At 45.3% G+C, this 17,511-nt stretch overlaps 1 protein-coding gene across 2 annotated transcripts in view; it reads right to left on the bottom strand.

The window, feature by feature from the left end:
- Positions 1-4,721: 4,721 nt before the first annotated feature.
- Positions 4,722-17,511, bottom strand: part of TMEM131 (transmembrane protein 131) — a 209,122-nt gene continuing 196,332 nt past the window's right edge. For both annotated transcript variants that reach the window (XM_059406161.1, XM_059406162.1), the window contains 8 exons: positions 14,467-14,591; positions 14,139-14,288; positions 10,204-10,369; positions 8,934-9,055; positions 8,751-8,847; positions 7,934-8,031; positions 6,831-6,991; positions 4,722-5,784 (listed from right to left, as the gene is read on the bottom strand). In XM_059406161.1, the coding sequence (XP_059262144.1) occupies positions 5,500-5,784; positions 6,831-6,991; positions 7,934-8,031; positions 8,751-8,847; positions 8,934-9,055; positions 10,204-10,369; positions 14,139-14,288; positions 14,467-14,591 (1,204 nt within the window). In that variant the 3' untranslated portion in view covers positions 4,722-5,499. The remainder of the gene's footprint in view (positions 5,785-6,830; positions 6,992-7,933; positions 8,032-8,750; positions 8,848-8,933; positions 9,056-10,203; positions 10,370-14,138; positions 14,289-14,466; positions 14,592-17,511) is intronic.

The following is a 17,511-nucleotide window of genomic DNA, read 5'->3' as shown; positions in this document are numbered from 1 at the left end:
GTGGTATTTCATTGTGGTTTTGATTTGTATTTCCCTGATCCTGAGTGATTTTGAGCATTTTTTTCATGTGTCTCCTGGCCGTTTGTATGTCTTCTGTGGAAAAATGTCTGTTCATGTCTTCTTTCCACATCTTGACTGGATTTTTTGGTGGGGGGGAGGATGTTGAATTGGTAAGTTCTTTATAGATTTGGGGTACTAGCCCTTTATCTGATAAGACATTTGTGAATATCTTCTGCCATTCCATAAGTAAATTTCTTTTAAATTTTGTTTCCTTTGCTGTGATGAAGTTCCAATAGTTCATTTTTGCTTTTGTTTCCCTTGCCTTTGGAGACAAAGCAACAAGTTGCTGCAGCCGTGGTCAAAGAGGTTGCTGACTCTAGGATTTTGATGGATTCCTGTCTCACATTTGGGTCTTTCATCCACTTTAAGTTTATTTTTGAGTATGTTGTAAGAAAATGGTCCAGTTTCATTCTTCTACAGGTGGCTGTCCAATTTTTCCAGCACCATTTATTGAATAAATGTCCTTTTTCCATTGGATATTCTTCCCTGCTTTGTCAAAGATTAGTTGACCATAGGGTTGAGGGTCTATTTTTGATCTATGTGTCTGTTTTTGTGCCAGTTTTCTGCCTTGCTGATTACAGCTTTGTAATAGAGCTTGAAGTCCGGAACTGTGATGCCACCAGCTTTAGTTTTCTTTTTCAACATTCCTTCAGCTCTTCAGGGTCTTTTCTTGTTCTATACACATTTTAGGATTGTCTGTCCCAGCTCTATGAAAAAAGCTGATGGTATTTTGATAGAGATTGCATTGAATGTGTGGATTGCTCTAGGTAGCATAGACATTTTAACAATATTTTTCTTCCAATATTTAACGATTTTTTTCTTCCAACCCATGAGGCATGGAATTTTTTCATTTCCTTATGTCTTCCTCAATTTCTTTCATAAATGTTCTATATTTTTCAGAGTACAGATCATTTACCTCTTTGGTTAGGTTTATTCCTAGGTATCTTATGGTTTTTGGTGCAGTTGTAAATGGGATTGGTTCCTTGATTTCTCTTTCTTCTGCTTCATTGTTATTGTAGAAATGCAACTGACTTCTGTGCACTGATTTTATATCCTACCATGTTGCTGAATTCCTGCATCAGCTCTAGCAATTTTTTTGGTGGAATCTTTTGGGTTTTCTACATATAGAACCATGTGGTCTGTGAAGAGTGAAAGTTTGACTTCTTTTTTCCCAATTCAGATGTTATTTATTTCTTTATATTGTCTGACTATTGAGGCTAGGACTTCCAGTACTATGTTGAACAATGTAGAATGGACATCCTTGCCGTGTTCCTGGCCTTAAGGTAAAGTTCTTCCTCATTGAGGACGATATTTGCTGTGCATTTTTCATATATGGCTTTGATGATATTGAAGTATGTTCCCTCTATCCCTACATGGTGGAGAGTTTTATCAAGAAAGGCTGCTGTATTTTGTCAAATACTTTTTCTGTATCTATTGAGATGATCATATGGTTCTTGTCTTTTATTAATGTGGTGAATACTGATTCAATTTCTTTGTTATGGGTTTGTTTAGGTTGTCTATTTCTTTGTGTTTCAGTTTTGGTGGTTTCGGAATGCATGCATTTCTTGGTGTAGATTGCCTAGTTTGTTGGCATGTAGTTGCTCATAATATTTAATTTTTTGTATTTCTTCTGTGTTGGTTGTGATCTCTCATCTTTGATTCATGATTTCATTTATTTGGGTCCTTTCTCTTTTCTTTTTGATAAGTCTGACTAGGGGCTTGTTCTTATTCTTTCAAAGAACCAGATCCTGGGGTGCCTGTGTGGCTCAGTCTGTTAAACGTTTGCCTTTGGCTTAGGTCACAATATTAGAGTCTTGGGATTGAGCACTGCATCTTGGGCTCCCTGCTTGGCAGGGAGCCTGCTTCCCCCTTTGCCTCTACCTGCCACTCCCCCTGCTTGTGCTCTTTCTCACTCCCTTTCTCAAATAAGGACATAAAATCTTTAAAAAACAAAACAAAAACTTGAAGCACCTAAAGAACCAGCTTCTAGTTTTATTTTTCTGTTCTACTGTTCCTTTGATTTCTGTGTCATTGATTTCTGCTAGAATCTTTTATTATTTCTCTCCTCCTGCTGCTGGATTGAGGTTTTACTGTTCTTTTTTCAGCTCCTTTAGTTTTAAGGTTAGGTTGTGTATTTGAGACTTGTTTCTCAAGAAAGGCCTGTATTGTTCTATAGTTGCCTGTTAGGGCCATCTTTGCTCCCTCCCAAATGTTTTGCATTGTCATGTTTTCATTTTCATTTGCTTCCATATATTTTTCAAAGTCCTCTTTAATTTCCTGGTTGGCCCATTCATTCTTTAGTAGAATGCTCTTTAAACTCCATGTATTTGATTTCCTTCCAAATTTTTCTTGTAATTGACTTCAAGTTTTAAAGCACTGTGTTCTGGATATACACATGGAATAATACCAATTTTTTTTTTTTTTTTAACTGGTTGAGGCCTGATGTGTGATCTGGTGTGTGATCTATCCTGGAGAATGTTCCATGTGCACTTGAGAAGAATGTGTATACTGTTGCTTTAGAATGAAATGCTCTGAATATATGTGTGGTCCATCTGATCCGTGTGTCATTCAAAACCCTTGTTTCCTTGTTGATCTTTTGCTTAGATGGTTTGTCCATTGCTGTGAGTGGGGTGTTAAAGTCCCATACTATTATTTTATTATCAATGTGTTTAATTTTGTTATTAATTGCTTTATATATTTGGCTACTCCAATGTTAGGGGCATAAATACTTAACAATTGTTAGATCTTCTCTTATTATGATTTAGTGTCCCTCGTCATCTTTTACTACAGCCTTTGGCTTAAAATCCAGTTTGTAAGATATAAGGACAGCTATCCCTGCTTTCATTTGATGCCATTAGCATGATAAATGTCCTCTACCCCCTCACTTTCAATCTGGAGGTGTCATTGTGTCTCAAGTCTCTTGTAAGCAGCACATTGATGGGTCTTGTTTTTTTTATCCATTCTGATATTCCATGTCTTTTGATTGGAGTATTTGGTCCATTTACATTTTAGTTTATTTTAAAAATATTTATTATTTAGAGAGAGCGCAAGCATGAGCAGGGAGAGGGATGGTGCGGGGGGGGGGGGGGGGGGGGGGGGGGGCAGGGGGAGAGGAAAAGAATCCCAAGAGGACTTCTCATGGAGCAAGCTCAATCTCGATCTCACAACCCTGAGCTCATGACCTGAGCTGAGATGAAGAGTTGGGTGCTTAACTGGCTAAGCCACCCAGGTGCCTCAGAGCTTTTTTTTTTTTTTTTTTTTTTTTTAAATGATTTTATTTGAGAGAATGAGAGAGAAAAGGAGCAGGGGGAGCAGCAGGTAGAGGGAGAAGCAGACTCCCTGCTGAGCAAGGAGCCCAATGTGGGGTTTGATCCCAGGACCCCAGGATCTGAGCCGAAGGCAGATGCTTGACTGACTGAGCCACCCAGGTGCCCCAAGCTTTTACTTCTAAAATTCAAACTCAGCTTTGTGCAAAGCAAACTACCATGCTAACAAGTTTTTCACCATAAACCGTTAGATTGAATCCTGTCAGTTCAGGTTAGATGGGTCTGTTGCCAGGCAAACATCTCCTGCGAGAGTTACTGGGAAGGAACAAAGTAACAGCAGAAGCTCTTGTTTGTATTTTTCCTCATTTCATGTGTATGGTTTTTCTCAGTCCTGCTACTGTTAGCAACATGGAGTGAAATTAGAACTTTTTTTTTTTTTTTTAAAGAGGAAGGCATTTTGGGAGTGTGAGGTGATTCTAAGGAAGAAGTTCAGAAGCCTTTAATGAGATACCTTTATTGAGGTAAAGTTTGGAACCAAATTGTTTCTCTTGTAAATGAGGTAAAGTTAACAACAGAAAGCTCACCTGTTTTTGTTGGTCAGTAATACCTGATTGGCTTTGGTGGATAAAGAGAAGCTCCAGCCTTGAATGTGTGTGTTGCAGTTTTGCAAGTGCATACAGGAGATAGGAGATACGCTAGTGAGACTGTCTGAGGGCCACATTTGCCATGGACCCCGAGCACCAGGGCTCTGGTGTCCCTGAAGGACAAAATATAGGTTGGAAAGGCGACATGGCTGGTTCTACTGAGCCTTGGTGTAAAGCAGAGAAGAGGTGGGACTCAAATTCACTTTGCATGTTTCATCTGAACCACTTTGACCTTGGGGAATGGTTGGATTTCTTCATGATGTAATTGACCTCAAACAGAAAGTTTGTGTTTAGTGTCTGCTGGTTACCCAGTAAGGCTAAGTGTTCAAAAGCTGGCTTTTAAAATAGACTGGAAATAAGTGGGGGAGAAAAGCCAGTTGGAGCAGGCAAGACCGTGTGAGAGAGTCAGCCGGGCTGACGCACTGTGGCGTAACCAGTGTGCCTGGTATGTGGTGTTTCTACAGGTTCCATTTGGAGCATCTGAGGGGATCTGAAAAATTGCAAAAGGGTCTAAACACTTGTAATTAAAAGGAAGAATAAATTTTAGATGTGCCAATTATTTTCTCTCAAGGACCTTCAGTGACCACCATGGAAAGACATGGAATTTAATTAGACCACAGGGGTTTCCAGCCACAATAAATCAAACTGCACGGAATAAGGCAATGATAGAACGGTACGCTCTGGGGTGAGAGAATCCAGTGATGAATAAATTCATCTTACTGTAAAGAAGAGACACACAACAATTCAAGGCTTTTGAAAAAAGCATCATTTATTTCAAAGTACAACACAAAGTTGTATTTTTAAGAAATACACATTCAATCTTGTATCCCAAGACTTGGCTATGTGCATTTCAGTTTATCGTTAAAATAACTTCAGGTATACAAATGGTACATACCTCAAGTACAAACAGCACAGAAAATGCGTATGGTCTCAACCGAATGTTTTTACATTCATTCACGGTTCTTAAAGTTGACTTACATTTCTGTAATCTGCTTTTAAACCAAGACAGCCTTATTTTAAAAAAATACTCTGTATTTTTCAGCACAAAGTCCTCATACATTTTTAAAATTAGATCTTGGTGCATAATATTGCAAAATTATTAAAAACCAAACTTGGTAATTTAATAAAATTGTCACATGCCAGGACTTCTGAATCAACTCAAATTATCTCCTTAGCTGTAAATGTCAAATTTGTGTTCAGACAGATAAATAAAGGATGGAAGAAGACAGGTGGTGGAGACTTGATAGCAGCTAAGGTTTTCAGATGTACAGGTCTTATTAGAGAGTTTGTGGCTGAGTCCAGACTTTTCCCTAAAAGCACAACAGCAAATCTCATATTATCATAATTGCAAGAAAGATCTGAAAGAAGCGAGTGGTACAAGCCTGCCCTGCTTGAATCTGTTTTGCAAAGATGAGGAGGGTGGAGAGTGGGAAGCTACAGCAGTAACAGCCTTAAAAAGATGTCTCAAAAACTGGCATATCATGATCTAGATGAGGGGCCCCCACTTTGTTTTGTTTTGTTGCCTAATTTCAATTCTCATGAGGGAAGTGTGAATTAGACCAAGGGTCGGAGCTTCTTCTTCCGATTGTGGGGCTCCATATCCGCCATGGGTTGTAGGTCTGCCCCAAGTCATCGGCTGGACTCGAGGTGGAGGGAGCATGAGGAGCAGAGGAGTTTTCTGTGCCCATGAGGCCAATGCTTGGCAGCGCGTTGGCTGGAGTGGTGAAGGGCAGGGTACTGTTCAGGTTGCTGGACCAGATCGAGTTGCTGAATGGAGTGGTGGACCACAAGCTGCTGGTGTTGCCAAGGATCGACTGAGAAGACAGAAAACACGCAGCATGGAGCATCAAGGCTGACAGGCGCACATGTGCTACGCGGGTGACGCTTATGCTAGAAACTGGGGCTGGGCCAGAAGTGGTTTCACCTTCTTTATTTTGAAACAAATGTTTCATACGTACAGCCATCTCAGCATCTGAGCAGATGGGTCTGCTCTCTTAAAGGGCTGGCAAACCACAGTGGGCCACACCCAGCCCTGCCTGTTTCTAAGTCAAAGGGCTGCGGGCACATGACTGCCCCGCTGGGGGAGGGCCCGTCCGGCCATGTCGGCATGACGGCAGCAGAGGGGAACAGATGCAAAGAAGCAGGATGGCCTGTGAAGCCCCAAATATTTACTGACCCATTTTAAAAGCAGCTTAACCATTCTCTAAAGCTGAATCCAGAATGATTTACAAGTAAAGAAGGTAAAGTATCTACTTTCAACCCTGCATGTCTAATTTAGTTTTCCTGAGAATGAAGAGGGAATCACAGCAGGATATTTTTCTGTGATCATTTTGTGAAAGCTGAAACCAGTAATTATCTTGGCAAGAATACTTCTTTGGAGCATGATCTCGACAGAAAAATTTAGCTGAAAAACCAACAAATGTACACTGGAAAAGCTCAAGCTAAGGTGCTCCCCCAAAGCAAAATTAATGCACCCTCCAGCAGCTTGCTGCCGGGGGCTCGACAGCCTACAGGTCGTAGAGGGTGAAGGCCACCCTCTGCCGCTGTCTGGCTGCCAGCCACACCTGCGGCCTGACTTGCAGGTTGGGAAGAGGCGGTAATGTTTTGGCTCAGCTCAGAGACCCACCCCACTGGAGCTCACTTGTGCTTCCTATAGTTTCCTGACTGTAATCGCTGAGGAATACCCGTGGGTCCCTTGGGCAGAGTATGAAGACACGGCAATGAGGACCATAGAAGAACTAATCTGCCCCTTCCAGGCCATGCTCCGGCCTCTGTAACGGCGTCAGTGCCGCCTGAGGAGCAGTGACAGTAACAGCAGGAGTGATGAGGGAGCAGGTGAGGCTGAGCCCCAAGTACTCACTGTGGCCGTGTGGGTCGGGGAACTGGAACTGGCTGGCCAGGAAGGGCTGGGATCTGTCGCTGGAGAGTCCCAAAGGTACGAAGGGCCACTACTAAACTCGTTCCAGCCTCTCTGGGAGGCCTGATTGCATGACCGAGATAACCCAAGTTTGCTGAAAACTTCTGCAAATAAGGAAGCAATTAAGTGTGTATTATTTTGCCATGCTCACTGGGGGATTCACTCAGAGGCACATGTCCCCCCAGCTCTCACTTAGGGCCGGCCCCTCACCTGCTCTGCCAGCTCCCACCACAGCCTGGGGAGAACGGGGCATAGGGGGTGTTCCCCAGAACTCGAGTGCACGGCACACAGTCTGAGCTCTTTACCCGGCCCGCTAACTGGATGACACAGTGCAAACATCCCATTGCTAACGTGACTGCAGCTAAAGCAAAGCTCACACTGCAGCCTCTAGTCTGGGACACCAAGTAAGGAGCCCAGCATGGCCTTTCAGACACACAATCCTTTCTTGAAGTTCTTAAATAACCGCTGGGAACCACAAACCAGCTGGCACTCCTAGCACTGAGCTGGCTCTACCAGATGCCTGGGCTGTGGGCGGGTAGAAGAGAAGGCCCTTTAGAGAGGTTCCTGCTGGGCCTCCCTTGCTACAGGCCGCTGTGCCAAGGGCTGATGGGGCCTGGGCCCAGGCATCTGTCTGGGAAAGCTGCAACAGCCCGGCTGCCCTGAAGTCAGCCTGCGTGTTTTCTGTCAGTGCCTGACTACAGGGACAAAGAAACGTGCTGACAAAATGACAGGCTGGAGGCGCCTGGGTGGCCTAGTCAGTTAAGTGTCTGCCATTGGCTCAGGTCGTGATCTCAGGGTCCCTGCTTAGCGCAGGGAGTCTGCTTCTCCCTCTCCCTCTGGCCCCACCACTTGTGCTCGCTCGCTCTCTCACTCACTCTCAAATAAGTAAAATCTTTTTTTTTTTTTTTCCAAATAAGTAAAAGCTTTAAAAAAAAAAAAAAGGCTCTCCTAGTTCAGTGTGTTTCTCCACACATAAAACTAGACCTCATCTTCCTTTTTCTTTGTCCATGTGCTTATTAGTTGCAGGTCTAGTGTTAAACACTCACCACCAGTTAGGTTAAAAGAATTCCCAAAGGCCGAGAACGAATTGAGGGGTGTGAAGTCAGGGCTGCTGGGGTTGCTGGCAGGACTCCACAAACCCGAGCTGGATGTTACAGGAGGAAAATGCAACACACAGAGATGTATACTGGTTAGTGTGCACAGGCCTGTTACACATGGCTTCGCAGACAGCGGGCGCTGCGTCACCGGGGGGCACTCAGGCTATGGAAGACAGGCTCCTGTGCCAAAAAGGGTTCAGGCACAGAGAGGTTCTGAGCTCCTAGCCTACGCAGGAGCTGTGAGCCAGGCTCAAAGCAGGTGTTCTGTGGAGAGAACAGGTATTCTTTTTTTTCCTTATGTTGATCTTTTGGTAATGGAAGATTGATTTAAAAAATTTCCAATCCAGCACTCACCCCTTTCAGTACAGGGTAGGTTGAGTTGGGGCTGTACGGACAGTCTTTACTGTTACTGACCTGGGAAATGAACCACAGCAATCGCTGCCTGTCACCGTGCCCAGGAGGGTTGCTCAGGGTCAGGAGAGCACATCTCCAGTATTTAGTACACACTGTCACGTACCAACTCTCAGGCATAGTTTGTTCTCCTCTATGTGCTCACATCCTTTCTTACAACAGACCGTGACAGGGGAGTAGGACGGACACACACCTGGCCCTCTGTCGGGGGAGCCACTGGGCCTTCTGCTTCCACCCAACAGACCAGAGCTCTGAGAGGATGGCCTAATTGGAATCTCGTGGGGAACACAGGTATGGACGGAAGAAGCTAGCCCTGCCTTTTAGCTTTCTTTTGATTAAGAATGGTCTACTGTACCTGTCTGAGCCATCGCTGTCGACAGGAGTGTGTGAAATGCCAAGGCTGCTGGAAAAATCTGTTTTGTTTGAAGAAACTTTAGCAATGCCATTCCCGCCTGTAACAATGGACTCTGAATCAATAAAAGGCAATTCTACTGTGCCCAAAGCCCAGGTGTGACAGATAGGACCCCAAGCCACTCACCTGGACTCTTGTCGTACCCGGCTGTGACTGCAGCAAAAGTAGGGTTGCCATTCTTGCCAGGGAGTGAGGCTGCTTTTGTCAACTTGTGTTTGCTTCCATTTGGCTGCTTGGTTTTAGGGTCACTTGAAGGAAGAAGCAAAGAGAGAGGCCATTCCTCATTAGTCCAGGCTGGAGGCCTGCTGGGGGCACTTGTCTTGGGCGGTCTGGCTGCCCCGAGACTGAGCCCATGCAGTGCCCTCACTGTAGCTGGGCCCAGGTTTTGACAGGGAGCTGGAAACAGCCCAGGACAGCCCCCCAAGTATGGCCTGGCCTCACCTAAAATGCTGCCAGACCTAAGACTGTGCCGTCTGATGGGACACAAGGGACTTGGGGGAAAGGTGTGAAAACAGAAGGCCCCTAGAAAAGAGACCAGGGCAGGGATGAACATTTAGGGGCTAGCAAAGCTGCAATCCCATTTTAAAGAACACTGTGTAGGGAGCCATTGGGTCATGGGCTGAGGAGGAGACCAAGGGCTCACTGGCAGGCAATACTACGTGACAGGGTTCTGGTCTATGGCCTGTCAGGACCTGGTAAGGGGCCCAGTACAGCAAGGGCCCCCCCAAGCAGGGCAGCCTGCCCTCTAGTTCTTTGGCAAGAGAGAAAAACCGGGCAGGTTGTCTGTCATTTCAGGCTGGGTAGTTCCCCAAGGGCAGAGCAGGGACGGTGACAACATTGGGCTTGGCTTGCAGGTGTGTGTGTGGGGAAAACGTGCAGCACTGGGGGCATTCTGGCACTAAGAACTCGTCCCGGGCTCCTCACTCTTACTGAGGTTGCTGTTACACCAAGTTAGCCAAACACGGGGGAGGTTCTGGGCCTCCACGAAGGAGCGCCATCGCGGGGTCCTGCCTGCCCATCGGGAGGCTGCCGCCTCTGTGCATGGCACCTGGTGCAGCAGCTCTTGCGACGGCCGGTCTTGGCCTGTAACTGCTGAGCTCTGCAGCCATAAGGGTGAAATAAACATCCTGTAGAGCCGCTTCCTCAATGCACAGGGCGGCTGTAGATCTTCAATACTTAGGATGCTCACTGCCTCCTGAATTAGAAAGTAATTCTACTAAGTTAAATGATGCATAGTTGGGGTCGGGCAACAACCCCAGGAAAGGGCAGAAGATGGTAGAGGACAGGAGCGGTGGGATGGGACAGCAGGCTGCGGCCATTGAGCGCTTCCAATCCAAGAGTGCAAGCATTTACCGAACTTAGTTACCTGAAGGGTGGGGGACAGCCAGGGACCCACCTGCTGGAGCTGCTGTTAACGATGCTGCTGTAGCTGCCCCGGGTCGAGAACGGGCAAGGTGCAGCGGGGGGAGAGGGAGAGGCAGGTGTCGGTGAGGTCTGGCGTTGTTTCAAAAAAATGTCTGCGTTGAGGGTTTGCAGAGAAAGTTTATAAAGACTATCGGTAGCTGGAAATGAAAAATAAATGGTCTTGTTAATGTACTGTTTTGATATTTACTCTTGAAATTACTTTTGATGTTCTGATAGAATGCAGAACTCGACCGCTTCTATAAAACAAAAACGAAAACAAAAACAGCCAGCAAGAAAGCTTTTACATGTGTTTTGTTTAAAGGTTTGAAAGGGAAAAAGGAAGTCCCGTGTCTCTCTGTCTAATGAGGCATTCTAATTCACCGCTCCTCAGTGCTCTGCCAGATGCTCCTGGACAGCTTCTCCCGGCTCAGGCTGGGAAGGCGGCTCTTCCTTGTCCTTCAGGGGTGGGCAGGGAAAGTCAGTGCCTGGGACCGGACAGAGTCCCTGTATTTCCACCCAGACACGTGTGGGGGTGGCGGGCAAAACATCCCTGAGTCCTATAGTTTGACCCTACCCTGCTGCTGCCCCAGTCCACGGCACAAGGATGCGAGCTCCTGGAGAGTCCTACTGCCCTTTAGGATAATGTGTACACAGCTGTTTGAAAGATTTAAAAAAGAAAAAGCCTACATAAATAAAATATTAATTCTGCACTCACAAAGAGGAAACACACATAACTTCTTTCAGAAAATGGCATCATCTGGCGAGGATGCATGCGGCCCCAGCCATGGGGGCCGTGGCCTCTGTGAGCTCAGCCCCCATGGGCTCCTGGGGTGTGTGGTTGCGCACCTCCCCGCAGTTCTCCTGGCACAACGGCCCCGTCCTGTCACCTTCCTTTCCCATCCCTGCCCAGCACACTCTTCTGCCGGGGCACATTCCCACTCCATCCCCACCTGACGGCCCTTCCTGGCCCGTGCAGGCCCTGTCTACAGCGAGGACAGCCTGCTCTACTCCCAGTCTCTGTGAATGGTCTGTTTCATCTCACGTCCAGAAAGACCAGAAGCCAGCTCAGCACAGTGCTTCCACTTCCCTTGTGACTCTCTCCCACACCCGTGGTTCTCCCCAAGCCCCCAGGGCTCAGAGCCCAGATGGAGCTGCATGTTCCCTGGCTGCATCAAGGCAGCACCTATGGCACTGCCATGCTAAGCCCCCTTCTTCTCAAAGCCTGAGCTAGCCATTCATTCCCCATCTCCAGTGCCGCCTTGCAACTACCCCAGGATTCTGGCATTCCTCAGTGGTGTTGGCCCCTTATTCCCTGTCCCTGCCTCCACTCCACCAGCTCTCACCCTTGATCATGTGGTTAATCCCTTTCCTATATGCTCTGTAGTCTGTTGACTTGATGCCCATGTTCAGGGACAGCCCATCTCAAAGCTCTCAACCTTTCTGCCTGCCTCAGAAGCTCCTACAGCGCAGTGTCTGGTATCACCTCTATGTGGTAGGACCATTATATTTACAACTGTCCTGATCCTTCCCAGCCACCCCTTGTAGGACATCTTCTCTGACTACCCTTTCCCCCCAAGAAATGAGCCGGGCACTGTCGGCAGTGGGACAGTCCTCCTCCAATGGGATGTGTTTCACTGAGCCCAGGAGTAACTCAGTAAATGTCGGAATACAAGAGGGGAAGTTAAGTCAGAAGAAGACTTTTTGGATTAATGCTTGAAGTAAGAAGAGAAGATGGGGGGAAGGTAGAAGGTGACCAAGAATAGCATAGGGCATGTGCAATTAGAGAACTTTTTGACTCAACAGATTTCCTCTGGGGCTTTCTGTTTGCCTTTCAATAAACCCTTGGATTTGTTGTCTTTTAAAGTCATGATGTTATTCGAAGAGAATTTTCTCAGCATCTCCTAGGGGCCTAGGGAACCATGCTATAAGGGGTCCTGCCTGGGGGTGGAGCAATCTCTCCACATGGTTTTCCAGTGAGGTGCCGGCTAGCACAGCCGAGTGGAGAATGGTCTACCCCCTGGAAAGCCTAGGAAGTGCAGCTCTGCTAGCAGGGGTTTGGAGGCTTGAGATCTCAGCCAGGTCAGTTATCAGTGAAGGGTGGAAAAGGGAGAAAAGACGAGAAAACAGGGGGACAGGGAGTGTATTAGACTGATTCTTACTGGTTTCATGTAGCAGTTTTGTGTATATGATGGAGCCCTGCTGGAACTTTCCAGTAAGGCTAGTGGAGAGAGTGGAGAGGTTACAGGATGTGGGACCAGGCTAAGGTATTCCTTGCTTGGAAACGCACACAATCGTTATGCAGATGTGGGCCTTGGAGCGAGTACACACTTTCTGCAGTGGCAAAGCCATCTAGCTGTCTGACAGGGAGCTCTGCCCCGAGGCACTGAGCTCTCGGAGGCAACAGCTGGCCTTCTTAGATGGGCCTGAGGAGGAAACAGAGCATTCTGCTTTCCAAACATTTTCTTCTCCAGACCATTTGTCTGGCATTTCTTACGTTCCTCCCCTCCTGAGGTGGGGAGCCGAACTCACATGGGTTTGGATCTGGTCACCTTTTCTCCTCAACCCCAAAGGAGGGACAACAGCATGTTTGTCAGGTGCCACTTGGTGGTGATGCTGTCACGGCCAGCTATCTGGTCTTGAAGGCTGTGCCTGTTGACACCCCCTCTCTCCTGTACGTGTTACTCATGGCAGCAGAGCTCACGCTGACCTCGCTGGGCTGCAGACAACCCTATGAAACTGGCTCCCTGGGAACCCGGTATCCCCAGTGCTGAAAACGTCCCTCTGTGGGGGGCGGTGATATCTGTTTAATACGGCACGGCCCAAATCACAAAGTGGAAGCCTAGGACCGGTGTCCAGCTGAAACTCAGAGGGGAATCTAAGGAAACAAAAAGCATTCAGCCTGGACACCAGGACTATTGAGAGATTTGTTTCAAGATCTCTTAATGACCAGGGATTTAGGTTTGTATCTCATCCCAGGCAAAAAAAATAGTATTAAATAGTGCCAGAAAGTCTCATGGAAAATAGGGGGCTAGAGGTTTTACCACAGAAAGTGTCTCTTTCCAGTGTACTTATACAGGTGAAAATGTAAGAGGCGCCATGTTTCCTATACAATGCACCTGGATTTCCAAGTTCTTTTCCTCCTTCCCTTTACTGAGGACTACAATCACACAGTCTTCATTTAAATCCCCCTTTGCCCCAAACCATCTTTTGTTCAACTCTGATTTTCCCTTTGGCACAAACTGGCTAAGTGTGAGTTCACTCTAACACCATATGGATTAGTCCTCAAGCTGGTCCTCTCTTGACCCCAAACACCTATAATTAGGCCCTTCCCTTGGCCTGTGTCTGTTGCCTTCTATTCTGGGTCATAAGTATGTAAGGCGAGGACTGCTATCTTATTTTAGTAGCCTGTGCTACTGCCATGATTTACTCTTGGCCAAGTCTGACAAACAAGGTCAAGAAGCTAGTGAGTAAAATAGAGAAACCTTCACACAGGTGGTTTACATAAAAGATGTGGGTCAAGCTGAAGGAAGACTGAATTTTTACAAAAACGATTATCACACTGGTAAACGTTATGAGGAACTAGCCAGGCAAAAAATGGCTGCGTTAACAATTTCCTAAAGAAGTATTTCTTTGGGTGAGTCACCGCTCCAGACAGATCTTCCCATTTTGTACACTGGGAAGTAGTGTGGTCTAGCAGCTCTAGAAAAAGAGCCCTCGTGTGAACTGTCTCCTAATTTTTCTGGTGTAAACACTCCCGCCATGGCCAAACAAGCTACGACACTTTTACCAACGGCAGACTATTGAACAAAGGGCTTTGGCTGGCTGGTACAAGTGGCCTCAGATACCAGGCCTCCTTTTAAAGCAATATGCCCCATGGAGTTTTCCTGCCCAGAGCGGACCCCATGGTTTCTCAATCCCCATACTTACAGCTGCCGGGCTTGTGAACTGGCACAGAATCCCATTCTGGGGGTGGAGAGTCTTTTTCACCTTCTGAGCTACTGGTGTTGCCTAGTTCTTGACTATTTGGGAGGAATTTTGCTAGAGCAGGTGGCCTGTTATCCACTAACTTATTTGTACCTACACAAAAACCAGGAAACAAAAAAATCATTAATGGAGGATAAACTCCTTTCTTTCAGGTCTTTTTCAATGAACCTTTTATAGGACCGATGACTACTAATCGATTACTGGTAACTCACAACTAGTAATTACTAGTACAATGAATCATGAAAATATCCATATGGTCAAACAAAAATACCTTTTGTTTTCTGGGAATTTCGTGATTTGGATCCACTTGTCAATGCAGTTGGAAGAGGAATCTTGGTTGGGAGATTTCTGCGTTGTTTACTTTCCAGTGGGGGGGTATAAGGGAGTTCTAAAGAACTGAAAGACAATCATGGATGGAAAATACAAATTTATGCCTTTGTTTTGGATCAGAGAGTAGAAGTTACTGATCACGCTACAATTTCCATTGCATATGTTTTCCTCATCTGGCTTCCTCAGACACTATGTAGTCATGGTCCTAACTTAACACTGGCTGCTTTCCAAATGTTTCTAAGACTGCTCAGAAGACATGCAGCATTTGCAGATTTATCCTTTGCTATTCTGAGTGCTGACAATGAACTGAGGTCCATTGTTTGATACTACGGAATGGGGTAGAGCATCTACCTCACATCGTATGTATAAAGGTTTTGGCAAAAACATGCCGTTTTGGGGGCTGCTAAATGCAGTCATTTTGCTTGTGAATGAGTCTCTCCCATTATCTGGACCACTAGCAGGATTCTTGAATGTGGAGATTCTGAAAGGTCTCTGACTTACAATGTCAAAGGGTCTGCACATTTGTCTCATAGAAACCATGAAATGAACCAGCGCTAAGTTCCTGGCTTGCCTATGAAAATCCACTAGCCCAATGCAGAGCAGGACTGATAGATTTGCCTAAGCTCTAGGGTGAATAGGGTGAGATGAATTTTCTTCTTTATTCTTAAACTCAAGGTTAACCCTGGGCAAACATTTAAGTATTATTTTTTATTCATTCAGAGTATATATGTGTTCTAAAAGATTCAGAGGTAAGCTTAACATAATAAACATTTATAAATAGAACTAACTGGCTCTGAACTTCCTGTCCAAGGCAAAATGGGAGGCATGCTGGGCTATTTTAGTTTCTATAGCCTGATGCAGAAAACATTAAAATCTGCTGGGAGAGAAGCAATCTCTAGGAGAAATGGACAGATGACCTATAGAAGGTAACAGTGTGAGCAATGTAGCTGTCTGGGCCATAAAGATATTCTTTACGAAGCTGCTTCTGTAATGGCCACCAAGATCAAGTCAGAGGCTTGGGAAGGCCTAGGACAGGAGCTAAGCTAACTGTGGTCCAAGAAGGGTGTTTTCCGATGAAGGCATGAGACATAGCTGAGAGAACCCAGTGGCCCCTTACCAGGATTCTTCCAAAATTTATCAGTTATCTTCACCATTCTGGTCATGGCCAGAAAGCTGTCGTTTCAAGGCTGAGCAGAGAGTTTGCTTTTCATTAAAAATCTGACCAAGTTTACCCATGCCACAGATGTTCTAAAATGGGTGTGTTTCTGGCAATTTCCACCTTAGGGTACTTCCTGTTCTGTCCCCAACCCTCAGGTGCGTGACTCCAACACACCACTCTGGCCTCCCAGAGCCTGTCCTTCAAGTTCTTTTCTATGTACCACATCATCTTCCTTCTGTTACTACTCCAAATTCTCACTCCTAGAAGGCAGCCCGTTTCTGCTAGGTTCTGGGATGGGGACAGCCCACTGTACTAATTCACATCAGATCTCAAAGGTCAGAATGGTTCAAACCTTCTAGGTGACAGAATAATATATAAATATTAATAATATAAATAAACCCATTTTAACATAGGCTATTTACAACTATTTATATGGTAGTAGGTTAAAGTCATTTCCTTCTCTTTCTTTTGTATCTCTGCATTTCACAAATTTTCTATAATAAATATGTATTAGATTTGGAATCAGTAAAAGAGCTAACCAAAAATCCAAAGGGTTCTGTTAACCCAAATAAGTAGAATTTTTGGCAGGTTAACAAACCAATGTGAAAAAATTCACTTTTTATGGGCAAGAGTATTAACGTTACAGTTTTATAAACCTTCCATGTCCTTCCACTTCTGATTCACAGTGTTATTTAAAAATTGCACCTAAACAACAACAACAACAACAATAAAGGCTCCCATGAAACCCTCTGGTGCTGGTGGCAGAGGTGGATGTGTGGGAATTATTTTTAGGTAAGTCATTTATAAATATGGAGGTTGGGGGTTATTTACAAAGCTAACTCTGTGCCACTGTTAAATTAGTTGGTTTCTTAAGAAAAAAGATGTCAGACAACTATTTTATTCATGCTGATTCATACTTTCCAAAATTAAGCTAAATGGTCTTTATCAAGAAACCTTTTTAAAGGCTTCTGAGTAAAACAGGAAAGAGCCTACTTAATTTATAATTTTTAAAATTAACATATAATATATTATTAGCCCCAGGGGTACAGGTCTGTGAATTGCCAGGAAGCCTACTTAATTTAAATGATTCTTTCTAAAAGGGAAAAACTGTAAGGTGGTTCAGATGCCAGGCTTGATTTTTGCTCTGTAATACACATTCTGTGCTGCTGTCTGGGGAAGGGGGAAGGCAGAGAGCTGAAGCCAAGGTCAGGGTGAGCCAGGGCTCACGGGTCTGGAGGCCAGTATGTGAAATGTGGTGCCCACGGCTCTGAGCTGTGCTGTTAGAGTAATAAAGAGGACAATTACTCTGTGAAGGCTCCCCCCCACACCCTCATTTTAGATTATTACATTTAAGTCATATAAAGTGTTGGTAAATAAATAGACAACAAAAGGATGAATGGATAGCTGCTGTCCTAAGCCAGGCCTGGTTCTACTATGCCTGAGCTGGAACTCTCATTTCCTGGCCTCTTGGTCTTTTGGAAGTCTACAGGTCCACTTACTTCTATGGTGTTGAAGCTGGCCAAGATGGACTGACTGGCTCTCTGCCATTGCAACAGTGTGCTCCCCACTCCCAGGAAATGATTTTTTGAAGCGAACTTGAGGGAGTATAGTGGGAGGTGGCTGCAGAGGCAGACACCATGACTGAGTCACTGCTCTGCCTTTATCATCACCTATTTATAAGAAAACAGATTCCTTGGCATTTCAGGATTGGGTCTTGTAGCCTAGAGATAACAGAACATCCCACTAATACTGACTATCAGCGTTTTGGCTGACTGATAGATGGAACATTTATTCCCAATCATATAAAGCTTTCAAAAGAAGATGATA

This window comes from Mustela nigripes, chromosome 7, assembly GCF_022355385.1.
Source record: "Mustela nigripes isolate SB6536 chromosome 7, MUSNIG.SB6536, whole genome shotgun sequence".
NCBI classification, from domain to species: Eukaryota; Metazoa; Chordata; class Mammalia; order Carnivora; family Mustelidae; genus Mustela; species Mustela nigripes.
Note: the sequence above shows the minus strand (reverse complement) of the source record. Positions and strands in the feature narration are given on the sequence as shown.